The 26916-nt window shown below is 38.8% G+C and overlaps 1 protein-coding gene and 1 long non-coding RNA gene across 2 annotated transcripts in view; both read left to right on the top strand.

Annotated features, from left to right (window-relative positions):
- The window catches only part of LOC107697810 (protein NLRC3-like), a 75376-nt gene extending 48967 nt beyond the window's left edge, over positions 1-26409 (top strand). Inside the window, exons 6-8 of the mRNA XM_016498670.1 lie at positions 2603-2710; positions 3042-3155; positions 24621-26409. Of these exons, the coding sequence (XP_016354156.1) occupies positions 2603-2710; positions 3042-3155; positions 24621-26409 (2011 nt within the window). The remainder of the gene's footprint in view (positions 1-2602; positions 2711-3041; positions 3156-24620) is intronic.
- On the top strand, positions 14239-16797 carry LOC107697812 (uncharacterized). Its single transcript, XR_001635247.1, has 2 exons — positions 14239-14331; positions 16298-16797. It is a non-coding gene; the product is annotated as an uncharacterized LOC107697812 (long non-coding RNA).
- Positions 26410-26916: the final 507 nt, after the last annotated feature.

The following is a 26916-nucleotide window of genomic DNA, read 5'->3' as shown; positions in this document are numbered from 1 at the left end:
GTCCAAGAACTGAGCCCTGAGGCACCCCAGTAGTTAGATGTTGACTTGGACACCTCACCTCTCCAAGATACCTTGAAGGACCTATCTGAGAGGTAAGACTCAAACCACTGGAGTGCGGTTCCTGAGATGCCCTTTGCCAATAGGGTTGACAGGAGGATCTGGTGGTTAACCGTGTCAAAAGCAGTGGACAGATCCAGCAAGATAAGTATTGAAGATTTGGAATCTGCTCTTGCAAGTCTTAGGGTTTCAACAACTGAGAGCAAGGCAGTCTCGGTTGAATGTCCACTTCTGAAACCAGACTGGTTGCTGTTGAGGAGGTTGTTCTGTGTGAGAAAGGCAGATACTTGGTTGAACACAGCTCGTTCAAGTGTTTTTGCAATGAAAGGAAGAAGGGAAACTGCTCTGTAGTTCTCTAAAAGAGATGGGTTAATGGTGGGTTTCTTAACTAATGGGGTTATACGAGCCTGTCTAAATGATGAGGGAAAAACACCAGTGTGAAGGGATGTGTTAATGATGTGAGTGAGTGAAGGTACAACTGCAGGAGAAATGGCTTTATATATAAAATAAATTATCAATATTCTTATGACATGAGTTGTTATTATGAAAATCTGGCCAATTATTATTCCCATTATTACACTTCTTTTTTCAACATGCTGTCCTAACAGCACATTAATATGCAAATGATATAGTGTATACATTGCGTTTAATGGGAAAACCAGTTTATGGAAATTTTACACACATATTGCATAAAGCAAAATGGTATATCTAATAATTTTGTTATATATTTTATAACAGTTGAGAATCATCCTTATACAAAGTTTGGTATAAAAAAAATCCTGAAACCTAAAAAAATCCCATTGTATTTGCCTTTCATGCCTATTCATGTCATTCTATTTTTTAGAAAAACTGAGTCCTGGTGTTTTCTACAGAAGACATAGCATAACATGAATAAAATATCATTTTTAAAAAATGTTATTTTTCCTTTTTTTTTCTTAAAAATGTAAACAATGTAAACACATGAAAAATACTAAATTCACAAAGTTTTTTTTTTCTGGTTCTCAGGAGGTATTCAACACATTCAACACTTTATATTTAAAACATTAATCTCACAACATTGTTATTATGAAATGCATTAATGCCACCTCTGAGCCTCATTAAATAGTCTGTAAATATTCCTTAATGCCACATTTGTGTTCTTCTGTGCCACCTCCTAGTGCAAAGATGAATTGTTGATGCTGATTTCATTTGACTGGTAACTTATTTTTTCCTGATTGTATCTGATTATTTTAATTGAATTCACTGTTTAATTAAAATTTTTGATAAAAGTTGATAAATCTATTTTTTTGGCACAAAAGATGACAGACATTAAATAAAGTTAGAAAAATGGCATAACAAAATTAAAAAAAAGCCCTGCAAATCTCTTTAAGGAGTCAAATATCACCTCATATGGGAAGGTTAATTTCTGTCATTGATCAGAAAGTGTTCCTAAATTTAAGTAGGAGCAGATGTGCTCCTAAAAAGAAATGTAAGCGTAGAGTCCTGAAGAATGTAATGTTGCCTTTTAAAAACTAATTGCAAATGTTAATGCAAAGTGTAAACTAAATAATACTTAAATATAATCTACAAATGATGGAATACTGTATGTACCACTAAATAAAAAGTGTTTTGAGGGCTTAGCTAATCAGACCAATTACAGACAATTATTAATCATTTTCATTTTTTATGAAATCATTTTCATTTCACGAATCAATCTTTTTTTTTTTTTGTAATTAAACACAAAGGGTCATTAATGATGCTTACATTATAACGTGCAAATTCACACACAACATATCTTTAATTTGGCAGGAATTGCAGGGTGCCTACCTTTAGAGAAAATATGAAATAATTTTTAATGTTATTTTAGATTATAAAGGGTTTTATTATTAAATGCATCTGAAAGGTCATCTAAAATTACCATTATTACCCCCCCCCACTCCAAGCTAGAGTCCCCAAGTGAATTTTGGCCATTTCAACCGCTGCTTACATCCAAAAACACACTTCTGTAGAGACATTCTTCCCGAGCGAGTCTTGTGCAGCACTGCTGAATGAAACGCGTTGATGGGCGCGCTCTTGATCTCGCTCTGGTCGATGCGGCTGCGCTCTTCCGGGAGAAATGCCCTTACAAGAAGTTCCACCTTTCATGACGTCATGAAGAGCCACGATCGAAAAAAACTTTCAGAAACTTGTAAGAAACCCGGAAGTGTGTATTTGTCACAGAAATACTCTGTTATACGTCCAAATCGTCTTTTAAAACTTTGGCCATGTTTAGCATGAGAATCCAACTCTTTAACAGTGTAAATAACTCAACATCAAGTCAAGTCAAGTCAAGTCTGCTTTATTGTCAATTCTTCCACATGTACAGCACATACATTTAGCATATATAATGTTACACAGAGATGCATTTGTGAAAACACTCAGTTCTATTTAACATCTTTTGTAATAAAAAGTGTAAATCAACTGATCATGAAGTGCACTTTAAAGTGATTGTTTAAATAATATATGAGTGTGTACTTTGTTAAATATGGTAATTCAAAGGATTGAATTTAATCTATCTCTGTTATAGTTCAGTTTATCAGAAGAGATCAGAAGCCAACTGTGTGTCTATGAGGAGTGATTGGTCTATGGATCATCCAGTAAAGTTTAAGAGTGGAGATACAAAGACTGATCTCAGGTAAGTGTTTATATAAATATTATTATAGCATGTCATTTTATATTATCAAACTACTGTCTATAGTATTTGCTATAATATATGAGAAATTTATATACATTGCTAATAGATATATATATTTTTATCTTTGTTATATTTTAACATATATAATGATACACAGAGAGACACATTTGTGAAAGCACTCAGTTCTATTTAATATATTAATATTAATAAAATAGAGTAAAATAAATTATCCTAAAGTGCTTTTTAAAGTGATTGTTTAAATAATATATAATGACGTACTTTGTTAAATATGGTAATTCAAAGGATTCACTTTAATCTCTCTCTGTTATAGTTCAGTTCAGCAGAAGAGATCAGAAGCAGAGTCCAGCTGTGTGTCTATGAGGAGTGACGCGTCTATGAATCAGCCATTAGATTATAAGAGTGAAGATACAAAGACTGATCTCAGGTCTAATATTTCTGTAAAAGACTTTGATTATGATACAGAATGCATTAGCTTAGCTGATTTAATAATGTAGTATTTTAATTTTCCAGGCATGAAGTCCTCAACAGGTCATATGAATAAATTATTTGGGTTTGTCAATAATTAAAAATGTCTTTGCAAAAAAGGAATTTAAGTAATTGTAATTTTTAAAGGGGTCATGAACTGCCTCTGTTTTTTATTTTGTACAGTTCTCTGAGGTCCACTTATAATGTTGTCAAGATTTTTAAATCAAAAAACATCATAATGTATAAGTAATAAGCTATTTTCTGTCCTGTTTTTGACCCTCTCATCAGAACGCTCTGTTTGAATAGATGTGGAGGATTGTAGACTCAGAAGTAAACACACACTGCTGTGATTGGCTAATAGTTGTGTGTTTGACAGTCTTCATCCTTCACAGATGGACGCTGCTGTGATTTAGGTCAAAAACATAAATAACTCAATACATATCAAGCAATCTGTAAGAAGAGACAAAGCAATAGTGATCACGTAATAAAAACAGTTACTCACACTTGTGTGGTGCCACATCGGATCCGATATAGTCGACACAACATCGTCTTTTAGTTTCAATCTTTCAGAAAATTCTGCATCAAATTGTACCTTGTTTGTAAACGAATCTGCGGTAAAATGAAGTGAAGAAAAGACAGATTTCTTACTGGCATGGTCTGGTGGTGCTTACCCACACTATTACATCATAGAGTAGAACATTCCTCAAGCTGTCGTTTTGGCAGACTGGCTTCAATATAAGCTGTTTTTAGACTAACGACAAACTTTTGAGTTCTGAAACTTACAGGATGTTTTTATAGTACAATGTTCTCTTATGTTAAAAGATCAAGGGAATATTTTGATTTCTCAGTTCATGACCCCTTTAAACCTCTGACATTGTGCAGGCATGTTTGCCTCTCTCGTAAACACTGTATGTGTGAATCAGTGGGCGGAGCTAAACAGGCAGTGATGTCGATCTTCTTCTGGGGAGGCGGAGCTTATCCACACTATTACATCATAGAGTAGACTGCTCTGGCTTCAGCTCTGAGATCAAACCCCTCACACCTGAGATACCTGGATCTGTCTGGGAATAAATTAGGAGATTTGGGTGTGAAGCGTCTCTGTGCTGGACTGGAGGTTCCTCACTGTAAACTGGAGATACTGCGGTAAAATCATCTGTCTGATAGTCTCATGTCTTTGTCTTCAGTAAGATGTGTCCTTTAATGTGGATCATGTTTTTGTTCTGTGACATTTTAGATCTCAGTTCAATGATCCATCAAACATATTTATGTGTGTTTTGTGATTTGTATTTGAACTTTATTCACAACTAAACTAATCTGATCTGAGAGAGTGAAGAGTGTGTCATTGTTCTCTACAGGTTGATTGATTGTGGCGTCACAGATGAAAGTTGTGCTTCTCTGGCTTCAGCTCTGAGATCAAACTCCTCACACCTGAGAGGACTGGATCTGATTGGGAATAAAATAGGAGATTTGGGTGTGGATCGTCTCTGTACTGGACTGAAGGATCCTCACTGTAAACTGGAGAAACTGCGGTAAGATCATCTCTCTGATAGTCTCATGTCTTTGTCTTCAGTAAGATGTGTCCTTTAATGTAAATTCTGACTAGACACTAAATCTCAGCACAAATGACTGAAGATGAAGTTCATTTCATTCATCTTCATCACATCATAAGCTTTTGCTCATTTACTGGAGCTTCAGTTGCTTCTGCTAGTTTCATTAAAGGGGTCATCTGATGTTCCTAAAAAGAACATTATTTGGTGTAATGCAATGTGTTTGTGGTTTAAGGTTCAAAAAACACATTATTTTCCACATACTGTACATTATTGTTTCTCCTCTATGCCCCGCCTTTCTGAAACGTGTCGATTTTTACAAAGCTCATCGTTCTGAAAAGCGAGGTGTGCTCTGATTGGCCAGCTATCCAGTGCGTTGTGATTGGCCGAATGCCTCAAGCGTGAGACGGAAATGTTACAACCCTCACATAACTGATGCCGTATCCGGCCAGAGCGACGAGACAAAACCAATAAAACCCATTACAACAGACTGTCCTTGCAAAGTTGGAATTGCCCCACTTTATAGAAACACAGATGGCATTGTAGGCTACTCTCACAGAAAACAGTCTTCCATAAAATGCGCTGCACACATCTAAATATTTGGGTTGAACTGTTCTGGAACAGTGTTGTAAATACACATCACATCATGAGCTCTTGCTCCTGATGTGATGAAGATGATGTTAATTTCATTAATCTTCATCACATCATGAGCTCTTGCTCCTGTTTTTGGCCAACAAACATTTACTGGAGCTTCAGTTGCTTCTGCTAGTTTGATTAATACTCCTTCACCTGCCCATCTCTGTGTAAGAGTTTATTTTCCTCTTATTTTCCACGTTTTCTGAAAACCCATGAGCTCATTGTGTTCTCACAGATGTCATAAAGATTTAACCTGAATGTTCAGATACTAATGTGTGATTTAGTGATTTCTGTTCAGTTTATAAGCTACCAAACATGACACAATGATGTGTTTGATCACAAGAGTTGATAAATGAGATGTAATGGGGAACACGTGGTCAGGGTCAGAATTACAGACATTACTTTCTTCAGGACTTCCCTGACAGACCGGGTGATCTGGAGAAACATTTCCAGAGATCACACTTTGTGATGGAACATCAACAACTGCAGCGGAGTCGTGAGCATTACCTGACTCAACCGTCTGCGGATCATTGTCAGCCACTACTGGGCCTTCACCATCAGGTACAGAGTCATCAGAGGATACAGAACAGTTATCAGAAACGTCATAATTTACAGAAAATACACTCTCGTCATCATTTTTTCCCACAATGTTACTCAAAGGGAGGAAATTTACACACAAAAGAAGGTTTCTGTGTACCACCTTTAACTGACCAGATACAGGGTGTTTAATCTTGTAAATGTGGGTTTTAGGATCACGATCAACCACAGTATATACCACATTTTCCCACTTGTCTGAAAGTTTGCGCTTGCCGCGTTCACTTTTATTGGCTAATAGGACCCTGTCACCAACTTCAATTTTCACACCCTTATTTTTGCGATTGTACATGTGGGCTTGATGAGACTGTTCTTTTGAAGTGTTAGACTCCGCAACAGCAAGAGCATCCCTCAAATCCTTGCTCAGGGACTCTACGTACTTGGGAAGAGAGTCGTTCGAATCATTCCATAGTACGCTCTTGAAAATAACATCAATTGGCAGTCTCAGGGTGCGACCGAATATTAGATAGAAGGGAGGGTACCCCGTAGTCTCGTGCACCGTGCAGTTGTACACGAATGTTAATGTATGGAGCATCCGAGGCCAATCTTGCTTTGGTCATGGTTCAAGGGCTCTGATCATGTTTCCCAATGTTCGATTAAATCTTTCTGTGATTCCGTTGCCCATAGGATGATATGGTGTCGTTTGTGACTTCTTAACACCAGAAAAATCAAGCAAATGCCTAATGAGCTCACTACAAAAATTGGCCCCCTGATCAGAATGAATGCGGTCCGGGAAACCATAGTAGCAAAAGTAGTTATCCCAGAGCTTCTTTGCTACTGACTTAGCTGACTGGTCTGGGCAGCGAAAGGCATGGGCCAGCTTGGTAAAATGGTCAGTGACCACTAAAACATCAACTGACCTATTCTGTGAATCTTCCGCAGACCAGAAATCAATGCAGACTAATTCAAGTGGAGCAGAAGTCTTGACACTCTCCAACAGAGCTCGGCCCTCCGGCTCTGGTGTTTTTGCAAGCACACAATGACTACGCACTTTCGCATAGTCACGAACATCACGTTCCATGTCTGTCCAGTAGAAGCGTTGACGAGACAGTTGGAGAGTGCGATATTGGCCTTGGTGTCCGGCCTCATCGTGACATCCTTTCAGCACGTCAGCTTTCAGGGAAGATGGTACCACGTACTGAAATCTTTTGTGACGTGACAAGGGGTCTCTCGAAACACGATACAAGACACCATCATTCAATAATAGCTTCTCCCACTGCTTCATAAGCTTCCTTACAGCGCTGGCATCCCCCATGCGCTCACACCTCGAAGGTCTGCGCTTTCGGTCAACATAGAATATCACCCTCCACAAATGTTCATCCTCAAGCTGTTTGTCTCTCAGTTCTTGACGAGAGTACGAAGGAAGGGCATCAAACCCAACATCTGCGATCTGTTGGACAAATCCAGCTAAAGGAATGGCCCATGTTTGTGTTCTGTTGTCCCAAGAAAGGTGATTAGAAAAGACAGCAGCCACTTCTGCACTCGAAAAGCTCCCAGGCGCGTCCGTGTCTGATTTGACTGCTAACTGCTCACAAGCACTCGCTGGGGCCTCTATACTGTCAAGCACTCGCTGACTGGCGTTTGACAACCGGAAAACATCTTGGACAGCAGCACAGGTATGGTTACTTGACTCCGCCAGCAGCTTGTCATAAGGTTCCCTTACTATGCGGTGACTGACACGACCGTTGACAAAAGGCTGCCTGCTCAAGGCATCAGCAATTGAGTTCTTAGGCCCTGGAACATATTTGATGTCAAACTCAAAGGCAGCGAGTTTGGCCACCCATCTTTGTTCACAGGCGTCAAGCCTAGGTTTGGTCAAGATATGCGTCAAGGGATTATTATCTGTCCAAGCTGTGAACCGATGTCCTTTTAGCCAGTGGCTAAATTTATCACATACGGCCCATTTGAGGGCGAGAAACTCAAGTCGATGTGCTGGATATCTAGCTTGCGCCCTGGATAGTGACTTACTCACGAATGCACTGGGTCGAGCCCTGCTTTCCCCAGGACTCAGTTGCGAAAGCACGGCGCCCAATCCCTCACATGAAGCATCAGTGGCAAGAATAAAGGGTCTGGAAAAGTCAGGATGCGCAAGAATAACATTGGACAGGAGAGTTTCCTTTAATGCCGACAAAGCCGCCTCACAAGCTGGAGACCAGTCGTCAGGAGTGAGTTTTTTTGATGCAGGAACCCCTTTGCGTCCAACACTAGCTTTCCTAACTCCGCTGGTCAGACCAAAAAGCGGTCGAGCAAGAGACGAACAATTCTCAATGAAGCGTTGGTACCACATAACGAGGCCAAGAAAAGACTGGATTTTCTTAACTGATGGGGTGACACCATCTGGGCACATCAAATCCGCAGAAGTAATTTTAGTACTTGCTTCAACTTTTCCGGGGTCCGTAGACACACCTCTCTCTGTAATCAGGTGACCGAGGAATTTTACAGAGCGTCTTAAAAAGTGGCATTTCTTTGGCAATAATTTCAAATTGTGCTTTTTCAACATACCGAAAACCATCTCTAGCCTCTGCAATGCAACTTGTCCGTTAGGTGCAAAAACCATTAAATCGTCCGCATAAAGCACGCTGGTGAGTTACAGAGGCCTTGAGGAAGCCTATTGTATTCGTGCAACCCCACTGGTGTTGTGAATGCTGTATACTTTCTGTCGTCCTCATGTAGTGGTACATTATAAAATCCTGAGGTCAAATCCATAGGACTAAAGAATGAATTGCCACCTAGGGCCGCTAGACAGTCTTCCTGCTGGGGCAGGGGGTGTGCATCCTTCACTGTCCGCGAATTAAGCCAGCGGAAATCTGTGCATATGCGAAGATTGCCATCTTTTTTCCAGCACAGAACCAAAGGTGACGCAAATTCGCTGACTGACTTGCTAATTATTCCCCTCTCTTCCATCTCGTTCAAAGCAACACGTAATTTCTGGTATTGTGAAGGAGGAACTCGTCTGTATGGTAAGCGAAACGGCCTTTCGTCGAACAGACGAATCCTGTGTACAAAGTCCTTGACTTCACCACAATCAAGAGAATGTCTGGAAAAGATAGACTCATACTCGAGCACCAAGTCACACAATTTTGCCTTCCAGAATTCAGAAACTTCGCACTTTTCCAAATCAACGGTCACTAGTCCACACTTACGGAGTCTGTCGGTCAGTGTATTAGACTTATCTGACTCAACTGCTGACTGCTCGATCGAAGTGGAAGCTCAGGCCTTGTTTCACACACATCCTCCAACGCAATACAGGGGTAAACGTCGGCCACTTTGGCGTTTCGCTTCAGCGTTACTGGCTTATCGCTAGGGTTGATCAACTTAAGTGGAATCCAGCCATCGCCCCAAAGCGGAGTGACAACACGACACACTAGAACATTCCTGGAGGCAGAACGGAGTCTAGATGGCTCCACCATAACTGTACTGCCCGGTTGGCTACAGGACTTAATAGGGAGTTTACCCCAGACAAGATGCTCTTGGCCAGGCGAAAGTGTAACTGCATGTTGAAGTTTAACTGTACCAACAACATCTGGAATAGTTCCGCCCCTCCATCGACATACACCAGCCATCATAGACAAGAACTCGTCACTCTCTGGATTATGTCCACTGGGCGTAGAGATCAGTTCCCAATATCTGTCAGAATCTTTTAATCTGTGAACAAGATGTTTGATGATGTTTGTCCCCAGAATGAGATCATCTCCTTGGCCTGGAACAACGAGACAAGGGACAATAACGTCACAGCCGTAAATGTCCAGCTTAAGCTCAAGCATGCACTTTGGAAATGTTCGTTTGCCGCCACATCCAATTAAGACGACGTCTGTATCTTCTTCATTAACAGTATCCAAAGCACCATGTTCCCTTAGTTTACTGACAACTGAATCATTTAACGTACAGGCCATAGAGCCGGTGTCCAACATTGCACTGACAGTGAATGAATCATTAATACGAACAGGTGTGTAAAAAAGTGTATCTGAGCATTCAACGCGTTGTGTATTTTGAAAGACGACTTTCTGGAAGTCAGGACATATGTTCTTAAAGGAGCTGAACAAAGCTTCCAAATCTGTATCCACTTTGAGGGATTTTTCAACATCACCCACACACCCCCTCCCAGAATGTGGGTGAGTCAGTTTCCCTGACTGTTGGGTGACATTATTGCAGAAGTCGAATTTGGGAATTTCGCTGTGCAGTCACGTTTGGAGTGACCAGCACCATGACATCTAAAACACAAATGATCAGATCTGCAGTGGTCGATTTTAGTGTGCGTTGTGTCGCCACAAATCTTACAGTTGCTTGGTCCAGCTGTGTTCCTTCTACGCACTCTCCCAGAAGATACATACTCAGGTTTACGCTCCTCCTTTGCCTTTAAAACGTCAATCAGCTGAGCCAGCATGTCAGCCATCCGATTCAGACCGGAGTGATAATTTGCATCATGCTGGAGCAGGACACTTCACTGAAGTGTTGCTTAAGTATGCTATATATAATCTCAGGGTGATTTGTGCAGTCAAGCGCAGGGTTGCTGTTTCATTTCATTCATCTTCATCACATCATGAGCTCTTGCTCCTGTTTCTGGCCACCAAACATTTATTGGAGCTTCAGTTGCTTCTGCTAGTTTGATTAATACTCCTTCACCTGCCCATCTCTGTGTAAGTTTATTTTCCTCTTATTTTCCACTTTTTCTGAAATCCCATGAGGTCATTGTGTTCTCACAGATGTCATAAAGATTTAACCTGAATGTTCAGATACTAATGTGTGATTTAGTGATTTCTGTTCAGTTTATAAGCTGCCAAACATGACACAATGATGTGTTTGATCACAAGAGATAATAAATGAGATGTAATGGGGAACACGTGGCTCCTGTGAAGCAAATGTCCTCCTGTAGGTGTTTATTAGAGGAGCAAGTGAGTGTTTCTCCAGACAGATCTGTCCTTATATCACTATGAAACAATATCTCACATTCAGCTCTGTGTGTCTGTTCAGTCCTGAAGCTAGGGATGCAACGATTATAGATCTTGTTGGTACGATTATAGTCTGAGGAATAACCACGGTTTCACAGTTATCACGATTATTATGCATTCATTAATTTCACAACACTATTAGTTCACAGACATAACTCCGTAACCAAATAATACAGCACAAAATAATAATAAAAACAAACAAAAGTCCATTTCTCTCTTTGGAATTAAAGAAAAGTGAAAAAGGTTTATGACTTAAACATAAGTAATACTTTAACACTGATAATAAATAACAATCAAAATAAAAAATAGTCTTTGTCTATTTGGAATTAAATATAAGCTACATATTAGCTAAGTATTTCCCTTTTAAAGAAATCAAATGTAGTGAAAGGCTGCTGGACCTCTGTCTGAAAGGCTCTTTTGATTAACTATATTACAAAATTGTTTTGTATTTTCAGTTTGTGTATGTTTTTCTACAATTTTTTGGACCCGAGTAGAAACATAGTGAAAAAAAAAAAACTCTAGCTGGCTTTTGACTTCAACAGTATAGCTGCCTTTTGAAAAATAAATAATACAGTACAGTGAAAATAAATAAAAAGAAACAAGGTCCACATCTCTGGAATTGAATATGAGCTAGGTATGCATATCCTTTTGGATCAAAACAAGGAGTCAAAGGCTGCAGGACCCACCTACATCAGGGCCTTTTTACAAATTGCACACTTATTTCCAGTCCTTTCAGTTCATATTATAGTGCAGAGATGTAAGCATGTTCACATTCTCAGTGCTCAGTCTTAATCGATGAGGAGACAGAATATGGCCACTTGCATTAAACACGCTTTCCGAGGGCACACTTGTTGCAGGGATACAGAGGTACTTTCTGGCCACTTTTGAAAGCATTGGCATTTCTTCCACATGTGCCTTCCACCAAGCCAGTGGGTCAGCATCAGCACTGATTGCAGGAAAGAACAAGTTTAGTTTTACCTCTGAGTCAAGTTTTTCTTGGATTGATGGCATTGCATGTCCTCCTGAAGCTTGTGACCTGTTCTTCTTTGCACTGGTGATTTGCTGTAACAGCCCAGACAGGCTCTTCTCATTCCTTTTGGTGGTGGTAGATGAGGTGCTCTGTGTGGTTGCTGCTGGAGGATCTTCTGTGTCTGGATGTGATGCAAGTGCCATTGCTTCATCACTGCATGCCTTGACTGTGTCATCCAGATTCTCAGCAAAGCTTCCTTTGAACCTGGGATCCACAAAACTGGATATGTTCAGAACATTCTTCATTTCCTCTGTATATCTCAGCTGCATTAACAGGTCTTCTCTTATTACATATTTAATTTGTTTAGTGAGAGCACAGTCTTCCTCTTGATCTTGAAGAATCTCATTGTTAATGTGCTCCAAGACTGGCTTCAGGGAGGAAAGTGTGACTTGTTTCTCTGAGGCCAGGACATCAGTGAAATCATGGAGAGGACAAAGTTGGCTTAGTTCCTCCAGGACAGTGATGTCAGTGTCTTTAGGCATAAGATGCCAGGTGCTTCTGTCTCCTGCTAGCACCCCACAGATGGCCTGCTGCTGCTCCAAGAACCTGGAAATCATTTCAAATGTGGATCCGTGAATGTTCAGGGATGTTCAATTCTGCCTGCTTCTTTTGAAGTTCACGTTTCCACTTCGAGAAAAGCCTTGAACCAAATGCCGGCATGCTCTGGTAGTGGATTCAACCATTGGCATCTTGAGGACTTTGGAAATGACCAAATTTAAATTATGACCAAAACAAGGAAACCAAACACAGGGAAATGATGCAAAGGCTTTCTTCATGTTACTGGCATTGTCTGTTGTGATTCCAGACAGATTCTCTTTCTTTATCTTCCAGTCCAGGAGCATGTTTTCTATCATTTCAGTGATATGCTCTGCTGTGTGGTCTTCTGGATAATAAAGAGTCTCAAGACAGTGAGTCTTAAGCTTAAATTAGTAGAGAGGTAGTGGACTGTAAAGCTCATAAAGGGTTCTCCTCCACCACCATGGCTGGTCCACAGGTCTGTGATTACGCCAAACCACACACCCTTTGCCAGCTGTTCCTCCACACTTGGTCGTACCTGCTTGTACATGGCTAGGATTTTGTTTGTGGAGAAGTAGCTTCTTGTTGGAACTTTGTATTGTGGCACTGCCTTTTTCATCAGATGAAGAAATCCAGGTTTTTCCACAATCTGAAATGGCATCATATCTTTGGAGATGAAATAGGCCACTGCTTTATTCAAATCCTGGGCTTGTTTTGAAGTGGGAGCATGAGTCACATACTTTGCAAAGGATTCTGCAACAGTTGGTTGTTGAACTGCAGCTACACCACTAGTCTTGCGCTAAAAGTGAATAAGAAAAAAAAAAAACAATCCATACCAAGATGAACTTTGACTGGACTTGCAGTTATGATTTAAGTTGATTTTCAATATTTAATTACATTAACAATTATATTTCTACAATATTTAATATTATTATTAATATAAGACTAATATTAACTTATTAACTGAACTGTTATTGTCATCAACTATCATCCATACATATTCTTTTTAATAATTCATCTAATTTTACACGTGTCTTTACACGTGACGAACATTACATGCGGCTTTGTTTACGTTGCACTTAAAGCCCACAACTCTCACCGCTACAGCATTGATTGTAAGTGACACGTTTATATTTAATTCCCTACCAACATATTTCATTAAGTAATTTGCCACGTAATTTAACTCGGTTATTATGTATTACTACCTTTACTTGAGCGTGCGAAGCTGGGTGGTGATCCCGCAGGTGCTGCATCAAATTTGATGTATTCGATCCTTTAGCAGCAACCTTTTTACGGCACGTTTTGCAAACAGGTGATCCGTTATCTTCAATGACGCCCTGGTCATTCTTTGTGTACCCAAAATAATCCCAAACTGCCGACTTCAGGCGCTTCTTTGGAGGAAACACCGTTTCGCTGCTAGGTGCCTCTGCCATAGTTAATCCAGTGTGCGTGCGTAATAGCCTCCGTGTCTCTGATAAGCTCGGAAGTCGGAACTTTAAACTGGCGCACCAAACTTAGATTTCATTTTGCACAAGTTGCAACAGTTCCGTTCCGTGCAACAGAAACACGGTGTTGCGGAACCTTTGCGATTAATTAACCGTGACGATTTAAAGCACGGTTAATAGTGAAATCGGTTAATCATTGCATCCCTACCTGAAGTACATGACAGTTTCAAACAGCACCACTGAGCATCAACATGCATAAATCTCATTCTATCAGCAGCAGTTGGTGGCAGTGCTTGTCATTATATCTCCTCTCTGAGACAACTGGATCTTTCTGGGAATAAACTAGGAGATTCAGGAGTGAAGTTACTCTCTGATCTGAAAGATGATCCACATTATAAACTGGAGACATTAAACTATTGTGAGTATATTATTATTTAAATATTTTAAAATGGCCAGAGTTTAGCAACATGCCTCATATGTGTGTAATTGAATATAAGATCATAATAATTCAGCTCCACTTAAGTCTCTGTACTTTAAACTGTGTTTAATTCTGTGATGATCTATGAATATATGAATATTTTCATCTCTTCCAGTGTCTCTGTGTGTAAATGATGAAGAGAGAGTTGTTGATCATTCAGTGTTATTAATCTATGATCAGTTGTTCACTCATATCTCTTTATTAGAGGAGCAAGTGACTGTTTCTCCAGACAGATCTGTCCTTATATCACTATGAAACAATATCTCACATTCAGCTCTGTGTGTCTGTTCAGTTCTGAAGCACATGACAGTTTCAAACAGCACCACTGAGCAACAACATGCATGAATCTCATTCTGTCAGCAGCAGTTTGTGGCAATGCTTGTTATTATATCTCCTCTCCTGCTCTGAAATCAGAGTCAATAACAAACTACAGACACTTGATCTACAATTCACATTGTGTCATTGTTCTCTACAGGTTGAGTGATTGTGGCGTCAAAGATAAAGGTTGTGCTGCTCTGGCTTCAGCTCTAAGATCAAACCCCTCACACCTGAGACACCTGGATCTGTCTTGGAATAAAATAGGAGATTTGGGTGTGAATCGTCTCTGTGCTGGACTGAAGGATCCTCACTGTAAACTGGAGATACTGTGGTAAGATCATCTCTCTGATAGTCTCATGTCTTTGTCCTTTTGATGTAAATTCTGAGACTAAAGCTTGTAAAATAAATGTTCAGTAAACACACTAAATCTCAGCACAAATGACTGAAGATGACGTTCATTTCATTCATCTTCATCACATCATGAGCTCTTGCTCCTGTTTTTGGCCACCAAACATTTCTTGGAGCTTCAGTTGCTTCTGCTAGTTTGATTAATACTCCTTCACCTGCCCATCTCTGTGTAAGAGTTTATTTTCCTCTTATTTTCCACTTTTTCTGAAATCCCATGAGCTCATTGTGTTCTCACAGATGTCATAAAGATTTAACCTGAATGTTCAGATACTAATGTGTGATTTAGTGATTTCTGTTCAGTTTATAAGCTGCCAAACATGATACAATGATGTGTTTGATCACAAGAGTTAATAAATGAGATGTAATGGGGAACACGTGGCTCCTGTGAAGCAAATGTCCTCCTGCAGGTGTTTATTAGAGGAGCAAGTGACTGCTTCTCCAGACAGATCAGTCCTTATATCACTATGAAACAATATCTCACATTCAGCTCTGTGTGTCTGTTCAGTCCTGAAGCACATGACAGTTTCAAACAGCACCATTGAGCATCAACATGCATAAATCTCATTCTATCAGCAGCAGTTTGTGGCAATGCTTGTCATTATATCTCCTCTCCTGCTCTGAGACCAGAGTCAATAACAAACTACAGACACTTGAACTACAATTCACATTCTGTCATTGTTCTCTACAGGTTGAGGGATTGTGGCGTCACAGATGAAGGTTGTGTTGCTCTGGCTTCAGCTCTGAGATCAAATTCCTCACTCCTGAGACACCTGAATCTGACTGGGAATAAACTAGGAAAATCAGGAGTGAAGTTACTGAAAGAAAATCCACATTATAAACTGGAGAATTGTGAGTATTGTGAGTATATTATTATTTAAATATTTTAAAATGGCCAGAGTTTAGCAACATGCCTCATATTGAATATATTGAATATAAGATCATAATAATTCAGCTCCACTTAAGTCTCTGTACTTTAAACTGTGTTTAATTCTGTGATGATCTATGAATATATGAATATTTTCATCTCTTCCAGTGTCTCTGTGTGTAAATGATGAAGAGAGAGTTGTTGATCATTCACTGTTATTAATCTATGATCAGTTGTTCATTCATATCTCTGGCTGTAATATGAATGCAGTAATGTCTCATACTCATATGTGACTGTCCGTGTGTTTTATTGTAGGACTCTCAGTATTTAGACGTCAGTCCAGTTTCCTCAGGATCAGCTGATGGTGAATAAGAGCCGCTACAGAGACGTCACAGTCACACAATCAACAGAGACTAGAGACACAGAGACACACAGCATCACAGAAAGTTAAAACACAGGGCTTATGCAGAGTTAGCAATGGCAGGTGTGAAAATTCTCTACAATATTTTATTTTAAACTGGAACCAATTGCATTTTTTTTTTTGCTAATTTGCATTGTTACATGTTATGCCTTGGGGCACTAACACACACGTGTAATGGATCAAGCAGCGCCCGAATCTCGAGCAGGACCTAAGTGATGGTAGCTGCGTTGTAACTGATGCTTGTGTGTCAGCTTGTGATTTTAAACATGTCCAAAAGAAGAAATTTGATTTGGAAGGGTGTATGATGAGCTAGGAGTGCGCGATATTTATCATCTACTAATATCGTAATTGTTTTAATGATGTTCGAGGTGACACTATGTAATTCTGCAAAAAACGAAAACACGCCTTGAGTCTTTCACTGCAGGATGTCTTATTGTGACGTCAAATTATTCAAACTGGATTTCAATCAAAACGTTGTCACCAAACATGTTCAAAAGAATCAAAAACAACAAAATACGATGAAACGACAAAAATGATAAAATATGTCCAAATCATCCTCGCGTTGATTGGATCCTACTTTCGACAAGCCCCCATTTGTTACGCCCCGTGGCTCAAAAGAGACATAACAAAAACAGGGACACATGAGAGAGCCAGAAATAGAATTCAAAATTTATTAACAAAATCAAACTATAAAAACAACAAAAAACAATGTAGAATGTAACGGTCAGGAATCAGTGATGTAAAGTTAAATGAATGCATGGAAGTGTAATGAAGTGTAGCAGTGTTGATGTACAAGAAAACAAGCTTAAAGAAAACTAAACAAAATCAGCTCTCTCTCTCGTGGTCATTCATCTCGCTTCTTTTAAAAGTCCCAAAAGGAAGTCAACAACAGGCGTCCTCAAAGAAACTTCCAGAGAACAATCACTCAGGAGGAAAACCCCACATAAGACAGAGATAGTCACACATTTACTAAACAATGTAGTAGTTATGGGGTGTCAAGGTTTTTTATCCAAAGGACATTAAGAAAATAGTTGATATGTTTATACACCACTGAAAACCAAGGAAAATCAATGTATTATTTTCAGTGATGGGCTTATATCCTGAGCTGTCCAGATTTAACATAGATCATCATAAATGTGTATTTTGAAATTCAGAAATAGACAACTTATCACTTGTACATTTTCTTGTACTTAATCTAGTCTAACATTTGAGTGTGTAACCTTTGTATGTATGTGTTTATTTTTATTAAAATGTGTCATCTCGAGAAGAGGGGCTTCCACTTGATATCGTCTAGAAATGTGTGCCCTGCTATATCTTGATTTAAATACACTTCAAATCTCTTGTTTTTAAATGAGCTTCAGCAATATTGAGGGTCGCCCCTTTTTTTTTATTGCCAAGGTATCAAAACATATAAATACATGGATAGTGTAAAAGTAACTATTTAAATAAAATGATCATGAAAGCAAAATATCAATTATAAATGAAATACAGAACATAAACTTAAAATATATCAAAATAAATGAAAACGCTGGCACAGGTTTATCGTCTGAAGAGCTTTGGAGTTCTGTGAGGATGAAATAGCTTGGATGTATTGCTGAATTTCTGTTTCAACAGCAATGAATAATAGAGGTCGACTGATTGATCAGTTTTGATGATTAATCAGCACCGATAGTCGATTGCTGGAATTATCGGCTAAAATCCCTGCTGATGATCAAAGGGTGTAGGTTTGATTTTGGCACTGATGGAGACATAACAGCAGACAACAGACATTTCATTGTTTGATCAAAATTATTGCTAGGGACAATTTAGTAGCATCTGATATTGGTAGGATCATGTCATAGCGTCTCTACTAAATTCTACATCCTTGAAAATCATAACAAGCGATGTCCGACTTTGGAAACTATATTCTCTCCTTAAATATGAAGAGGTCAAAAACAGATTGAGTTACTCCAAATTTCACAAAAAGCTTATGGATGTAATTATAATACAAGTCAGACATTGAAGTGAGTTGCTGTTTTTGTCGCTTCTGATGAAGATTCATTCACTTGTTTTCTACGCACACAGAGACATTTTGCTCAGATTTATTGATGTTCATCTAATCTCATTTTGTGACTTTTCCTGTTTTAACGGTTTTCTTTGGCTACTCAAAAGAGAATATAGGAAAATATAACTTAAGTTGTGTTTTCTGCTAGCTAAATTTCACATGAACAAAAATCTGGCTCTATATTCACGTGTCGTCTTAAGGTGAAAAAAAACCCCCCAGCACTATTACCCAGGTGAAAAAAAAGTGCACTTCCATAATATACCTAAAGTGCTCTATTTTCGTGGACTAATTTTGTATTTAATATACTAAAAATGATAATTTAGTACTTAAGATAAACTTGAGATCATCTTGTACTCAACTGTGCTATTTTGGGACACCATGAATATGAACTAAAATGAACCCATCTTTCATACACTAGTACACTCAAGTGCACTACAAGTGGTGACTAAATACATTTTTTTAATACAGAGATAGTATGATAAAAGCGCATTTTAGTTCATATTCATGGTGTCCCAAAATACCACAGTTGAGTAGCCTACACTTAGATGATCTTGAGTTTATCTTAAGAAGTACTAAAGTATCATTTTTAGTAGGTATAATAAGTACAAAATTAGTGCGCGAAATATAGCACTTTAAGTAGCCTACATTATGAAAGTGTAGCCTACTTTTTTTCACCTGGGATAACTTATGTTTGGATAATGAACATTTAATTTGATTAGATATAAACAGAGCACAAAGTAAATATGCTCACATAAACTGTTTCTCCTAAATGGAGATTAAACTTCAGCTGAAATCTCTTGTTTCTCAAATATTTCGCCTGAAAAGACATTAAAAGACATAATCTCACATGTTTCTCTTCTTGAGTTTTCAGAAGAAATCTCAGCAATATCTGTGCTCATTTTTGCCAAAATGCAAACATCTGTAATCAAAATTCTCATTATATGAATATTGACACCAATGTTTCTAAATGTTTCTAGTAAATGAAAATGTGTTTCTTTACAGCAAATTAACTTGCTCTCAGTCTGAATCGCTGGTGTTCGTGTTTTAGTGGCTGTAGTGTATTACACATGATCTCCAGTGTTCAAGAGGAGTTAGTGCCTGCGTCCCAATGTGCATACTATCCATCCTAAATTATATGTGATATTAGTCATTTCCAATACTATTTAGTGCAGATATGGTGGATAGTATGCACATTGGGACCAGGGCCGCATTAAGACCGCACTGGGCCCCGGGGCTATGACTTACTGATTTACATATAAAGCTTTAAACAGGATTTTTATCCCATATCAGAATTCTTGATCCACTGAAATTTCATAATTTTTGTTACCAATTTCAATAGCCTATCACAAAAAATTATACTACCCTAAGTAAAAATAAGCTCACTGAAGACAAGTAAACAATCACAATCTGGGCTACAACAGAACAAAGATGATAAAAAAATCGACCTACTTGGAAAAAAAAAAAAAACTTTAGGCACTGAATAATAAATATATTGTATAAAGAAAATGTACAAATAAACTGAATAGTCTTCACTGTATAAATTCAATATACATCTGATGTTTGATTTACATTATTGACACAAATGGCAACAGCAGCTATATTAGGCTGCTTTAGAGGAATAGTTCACCCAAAAATGAAAATTCTGTTGTTGTTCTAAACCTGTATGAGATTCCTTCTGCTATTGAACATAAAATAATGTATTTGGAACAATACTGGTAATCAGACAGTTGCTGGGCCCCCCATGACTTAAATGGACGTAACATTTATCAAAATAAATGAAAACGGTAGCACAGGTTATCGTCCTAAGAGATTTAGAGTTCTTTGAGGATGAAATAGCTTGATATAATGTATTGCTGGATTTCTGTTTCAAAAGCAATGAATAATAAAGGTCGACTGATTGATCAGTTTTGTTGATTAAACCGATTAAAAATCCATTGGTGGGAACATAACGGCAGACAACAGACATTTAATTGGTTGATCAAAATTATTGCTAGGGACAATTTAGTAGTCTCTGGATATTGGTAGGGACATGTCATAGCGTCTCTACTAAATTCTACAACCTTGAACCTGATGAAAATAAAGCACTAAAAAGTCACAGATGTGGCAAGTATGAGGTGTGGTCACATTAGTGAAATTTCACAAAAAGGTCAGTTTTTTTCAAACAGCGATGCACAATACAACTCAGTGTTTTGGTCACATTGTTTTAACCACTTGGGGTGCTGCTATCTGAATCAAATGAATCGCCAACCATCATTTCAGATCAGAACTTTGGAGCAGGTTCGCAAATAATTTCGTAAATGATTTCATGTCTAACCACAGAACACGGCGGCGCACAACAGTGCAGCGGCTTCTCGGCGACCGACAACCTTTCTGACATTCTTTCTGGCTATTGTCTGCTCGCTAAACAACAAAATGGATTTACTGTGACTTCGAATGAACAGGTACAAGGTAATGAGGAATTGCTGTGCACTTTTTCTAACAGAGAAATGGCTAAACCATGATATGCCCAACACAGCGTTCCAGATCGAGGAGCTGCTCTTCTTCTGAGCTGATCGTGATAAACGGGGGAAATTGAAGAGGGGGGCACACTGTCTACATTAACAAACACTGGTGCACAAACTGTTCTCTGGTAAGCAGCCATTGTTCTGAAGTGGTGGAATATTTGACGCTGAAGTGCCGGCCATATTATTAGCCAAGGGAATTTACAGTTGTGTACATTGTGTCTGTGTAAGTTCCCCCGAATGCTAACACTAGCATGGCTCTCGGAGAGCTTCATGACCACATCGGGGAGCTTCAAAATAAGCATCCAGAGGCGTTTCTTGTGGTAGCGGGGATTTTAATCATGTTAAGCTGATGGACACTCTGCCTCAGTTTTATGAACATCTCTCCATAGCAACCAGGCGAAATTACACGCTAGACCAGGTTTATACCAATAGATGGGATGCATATACATCCATTTGGGTTTCTCTGACCATATCTCCATCATGCTGATTGCTACCCACCGTTCTGTGCTTATACACAATAAGCCCACACAGAAGACCATCACAGTGTGGCCCAGCACAGCTGTCCCCATGCTGTAGGACTGCTTTGAGAAAACCGACTGGCAGGTCTTCAGAGAGGCTGTGACTAGTGGACAAAGGGTGGACCTGGAAGAGTACGTGTCATCTGTTTGCAGTTATGTCAGCAAATGTTTTGTAATCCAGGAGGATTGCCATCTGCCCCAACCAGAAACCCTGGCTAAATGGAGAGGTGCGGTGTCTCCTAAAGCCTTTAGATCAGGAGACGGGGCACTGAGAACAGTGAGGAGAAATTTGGTGGCTAGAATTAAAAGGGCACACAAAATACAAGGTCTTTTTTTTTTACTAATGACCCGTGGAGTATGTGGAAGGGCATACAAATCATCACTGACTATAGTGAGATGAGGTGCCTCTCAGTGTGTGTGCTGAAGCAGCAGGCCCAGACAGTATCTCTGGACTGGTTCTGACAGCCTGTGCTCATGAGCTCACAGGAGTATGGACAGACATATTCAACATCTCACTTTAGTGCCAGTCTGTCTCAAGACATCAACCATTATTCCAGTGCCTAAGACTGCAGCAGCAATAGGAATGAATAACTATCGCTCTTAAGATAGTCATGAAATGTTTTGAGCGGCTAGTCTAAGGATCCGCAAATGTGCAAATCTTCAAGAGGGCAGTTATACATTTGTGTTTTTTTTTCTTGTTTTTATTAATTTATCACTTAATCACATGATCATACAATAATATATAATCAGTAGCCATTTATGTAATTTATCACTTGATCATTTTTATTCATTCATATTATTTAATTGTTTATTGTTATATTCATACTTTACATTTCATATTATTTTTATTGTTTATGCATTTTTATTGTTTAACCTTATGATTTTGGGGTTTTATTAACTGTGGGATGTTGTTGTGAAGCAGTTTACTTGTATTTATCCATTTAGCGAATACTGAAGATTAAAGTAACTTTACAGCGCTTTAAGTGTGATCTGATGTATCTAATACTATGCTAGTGTAATGGCTGTAATCGTTCATTCAGGAGAATGATTGTGTTGAGTGTTGCGGAAGTTTGAGCGTCTGCTTCCTGAAGACATACTCCACTCATCTGCGGCGATGCATGTTGTAGCGTGCTGTCATCTTGCCTATAACACGCTCTCACACGTTTATTATTTTAACATTTTGGGAGGAGTAAAAAGTACATGTGTTTTCAAACAACCAGATGCATTTACACTTGTCCAGTTTCGTCTGAAGTGATTTAAATCCGTCTCGAAAGCCTTTCAGAGGGTATTTACACCTTTTCTATCTTTTCACGATCGGATAGCTATGTTATCAGAGAAAACGCTTTTAGTGACCAGGTGTAAACAGGCCCATTGTGTTTGTTTGTCATTTCTATTCAGAGTCAGTGCTGGAGATCAGATTCTGCTTCTCCAGGATGCAGGTGCTTTGAATAAACACTGTATTAAATCACCTTGAATGATGGTGGATGGGAGTCTCCATCGTGTTTTTTTCTGTCTGGAGGTTAAAAATTTAAATTGAAGGAAGTTAAAAGTAAAGTTTTATAGAAAAAAGGTCAAAAAGCCTCCTCATGGAGTGTTTCTGATGAAAAATACTTAAAGACCTTAAAATAAAATGATTATCATAAAGGATCTAATCTGTTGTGTTATAGTTCATTTCAGCAGAAGAGTTCAGAAGCAGAGTCCAGCTGTGTGTCTATGAAGAGTGACGTGTCTATGGGTCATCCAATACAGTTTAAGAGTGAAGACACAAAGACTGATCTCAGGTACATTTGTAGGCCTATATATATATTATAGCATGTCAATTTATATTATTAAAACAGTGTATAATATTTAGTATACAGTAGCATTTTCTACAATGTATCAGAAATTCTTCTTGTACATTGCTAATAGATATTTTTATCTGACATTTTAACAGTGTTAAACAGAGAAATGCATTTGTGAAAGCACTCAATTCTATTTAATAACTTTTGTAATAAAATAGTATGAATGAAAAGTGCTTTTTAAAATTAATATATGGAGATGCACTTTGTTAAATGTTCAGATGATTGACTTGAGCTCATCAACAATAATAATACTCGTGTATTAAATAAATTCAATGCACACAGACTGAAGTAGTTTAAGTCTTTGGTTCTTTTAATTGTGATGATTTTGGCTCACAGTTGAAAATATCAGTGAACACTGGGGCAAGGATGAACACACTCCACTTATATCCATATGTAGCAGATGATATGGAGTCAGGACCTGCTGCCTTCCTGCTGTTCTGCTTCCTGACTTCATATTCCTGTATTTTAATGGAAGGAGTCATAGTCAATTATCAGTAGCCTCTAAACAGTACATTAGCATGTCTATTTCATCAACAGACCATTCCTTGATTGGTGTAATATGTTTAGATTTACATCATTAAACAGGAATGGGAAAAATCAAATTATGGTCTGATTGGAGCCCCCAATGGAGCCCAAGACACATAGTGAAAAGCATTAGGATAAACACTATAACATTAGTCTAAGAAATGATCAAATGTACTCATCACTTTAATCTGCTGTTTGAATCTGGGCATGATCTTCCTCGTCTCAACATGATATATACCCAGCACCACTGATTCACATTAAAACACACGCCTGCGCCTTTACACTTCATAGACCTTAAAGTACGATCCGCTTGGAATAAGTAGAATCCCGGCTGATGTAATGCAGAGTCCGGAACACTCTTATTCAACCAGATCTCGGTAAAGCATGAACAGAACAATTAGCCATGTCTCTTCCGCTGCTTAGCAAAAGAATCAGTTGATATGATATGAAAAATATATGAGAAAGTCTTGTACATTGCTAATATATATATATTTTTTATCTTTATCTGATATTTTAACATGTATAGTGTAGAGGTGCATTTGTGAAAGCACTCAGTTTGATTTAATATCATTTGTAATAAAATAGTATAAATGAAATGATCCTGAAGTGCTTTTTAATGTGATTATTTGAATAATCTTTGAAGATGTACTTTGTTAAATATGGTCATTTAAAGAATTGACTTTAATCTCTCTCTGTTATAGTTCAGCTCAGCGGAAGAGATCAGAAGCAGAGTCCAGAATACATTAGCTTAGCTTATTTAATAATGCAGTATTTTATTTTTACAGTCATGAAGTCCTCAACAAGTTTAGATCAAATCTGATGAAGAAGTTTGAGCGTCTGTATGAGGGAACAGCGACGCAGGGAAACCCAACACTCCTGAATGAGATCTACACAGAGCTCTACATCACAGAGAGTGAGAGTGGAGAGATCAGTAATGAGCATGAGGTGAGACAGATTGAGACACAATCCAGGAGAGCAGCAACAGAGGACACAGCCATCAAATGCAGTGACATCTTTAGAGCTTTACCTGGACAAGACAAAGCCATCAGAACTGTGCTGACAAAGGGAGTCGCTGGCATTGGAAAAACAGTCTCTGTGCAGAAGTTCATCCTGGACTGGGCTGAAGAGAAAGAGAATCAGGATATCCAGCTCATATTTCCACTTCCTTTCAGAGAGCTCAACTTGATGAAGAACAAAACACTCCGTCTTTCAGATCTTCTTCATATCTTTTTCCCTGAAACAAAACAAATAGAAATATCCAGTGGTGAATATAAAGTGTTGTTCATCTTTGATGGTCTGGACGAGTGTCGTCTGTCTCTGGATTTTCAGAGCGATGTGAGGTTGTGTGATGTAAGTGAATCAGCCTCAGTGGACGTGCTGCTGATGAACCTCATTGTGGGGAATCTGCTTCCCTCTGCTCTCATCTGGATCACCTCCAGACCAGCAGCAGCTGATCTCATTCCCTCCAAGTGTGTCCATCGAATGACAGAGGTACGAGGCTTCAATGACCCTCAGAAGGTGCAATACTTTAGAAAGAGAATCAGTGATCAGAGTCTGGCCAATACAATCATCTCACACCTGAAGTCATCAAGGAGCCTCTACATCATGTGCCACATCCCAGTGTTCTGCTGGATCTCAGCCGCTGTTCTAGAGAAGATGTTGAGTCGAGCAGAGAGTGGAGAGATTCCCAAGACTCTCACTCAAATGTACACACACTTCCTGATAATTCAGAGCAACATCAAACATCAGAAGTACTATGAGAAGAAGGTGACAGATGAAGACACGATCCTTAAACTGGGGAAACTGGCTTTCCAGCAGCTTGTGAAAGGCAACCTGATCTTCTATGATGAAGACCTGAGAGAGTGTGGCATTGATGTGACAGAAGCATCAGTGTACTCAGGATTGTGCACTCAGATCTTCAGAGAGGAGTTTGGCTTGTATCAGGGGAAAGTCTTCTGCTTTGTTCATCTGAGCATTCAGGAACATCTAGCAGCTCTATATGTGCACCTCTCCTGTACAAACCACAAGATTGACCAGAGTTTGTTGTCTAAAGTGAAGGACAGGTTTCAACTCTTGTTTAAACATGTGTCATTATCTGAGCTGCATCAGAGAGCTGTGGATGTGGCTCTACAGAGTAAAAATGGACATCTGGATCTTTTCCTGCGGTTCCTTCTGGGTTTGTCAGTAAAGTCTCATCAGATTCTCCTACAACAAATAATGACACTGAAAAGAAGCAGATCTGACAGCAATGAGGAAACAGTTGAGTACATCAAGAAGAAGATCAGGACCATTGACTCTCCAGAGAAATCCATCAATCTGTTCCACTGTCTGAATGAACTGGGTGATCGTTCACTAGTGGAGGAAATACAACAGTATCTGAAATCTGGAAGAATAAAGGAAACCAAACTCTCTTCATCTCAGTGGTCAGCTGTAGTTTTTGTGCTGTTGACATCAGAAGAGGAACTGAATGAGTTTTGTCTTGATGAATTTGTTAAAGGAATGAATAAGGAAGAAAATATGGAAGTTCTTCAGAAGCTGCTGCCTGTGATTAAAGAATCCAGATCAGTTCAGTAAGTATCACTGAGAACAATCACTTCACTGTTAAAACATGAAGAAAATCAAAGTTAAAGCTCATAAACCTTAAGTACTGCAGATGTTATCCAGAGTTTAGAGGTCAGTATTTTGATGTGTTTTATATCAAATCAGCGACACCATTAGATTCAGAGACAGAGCAGTGGCATATGAATAAATTATTTGGGTTTGTCAATAATTAAAAATGTCTTTGCAAAAAAGGAATTTAAGTAATTGTAATTTTTAAAGGGGTCATGAACTGCCTCTGTTTTTTATTTTGTACAGTTCTCTGAGGTCCACTTATAATATTGTCAAGATTTTTACATCAAAAAACATAATTTAGAAGTTATAAGTTATTTTCTGTCCTGTTTTTGACCTCCTCATCAAAACGCTCTGTTTGAATAGATGTGGAGGATTGTAGACTCAGAAGTAAACACACACTGCTGTGATTGGCTAATAGTTGTGTGTTTGACAGTCTTCATCCTTCACAGATGGACGCTGCTGTGATTT

Source organism: Sinocyclocheilus anshuiensis, unplaced genomic scaffold (genome assembly GCF_001515605.1).
Source record: "Sinocyclocheilus anshuiensis isolate Anshui unplaced genomic scaffold, SAMN03320099.WGS_v1.1 scaffold1123, whole genome shotgun sequence".
Lineage (NCBI taxonomy): Eukaryota > Metazoa > Chordata > Actinopteri > Cypriniformes > Cyprinidae > Sinocyclocheilus > Sinocyclocheilus anshuiensis.
This window is presented reverse-complemented; position numbering and strand designations above follow the sequence as displayed.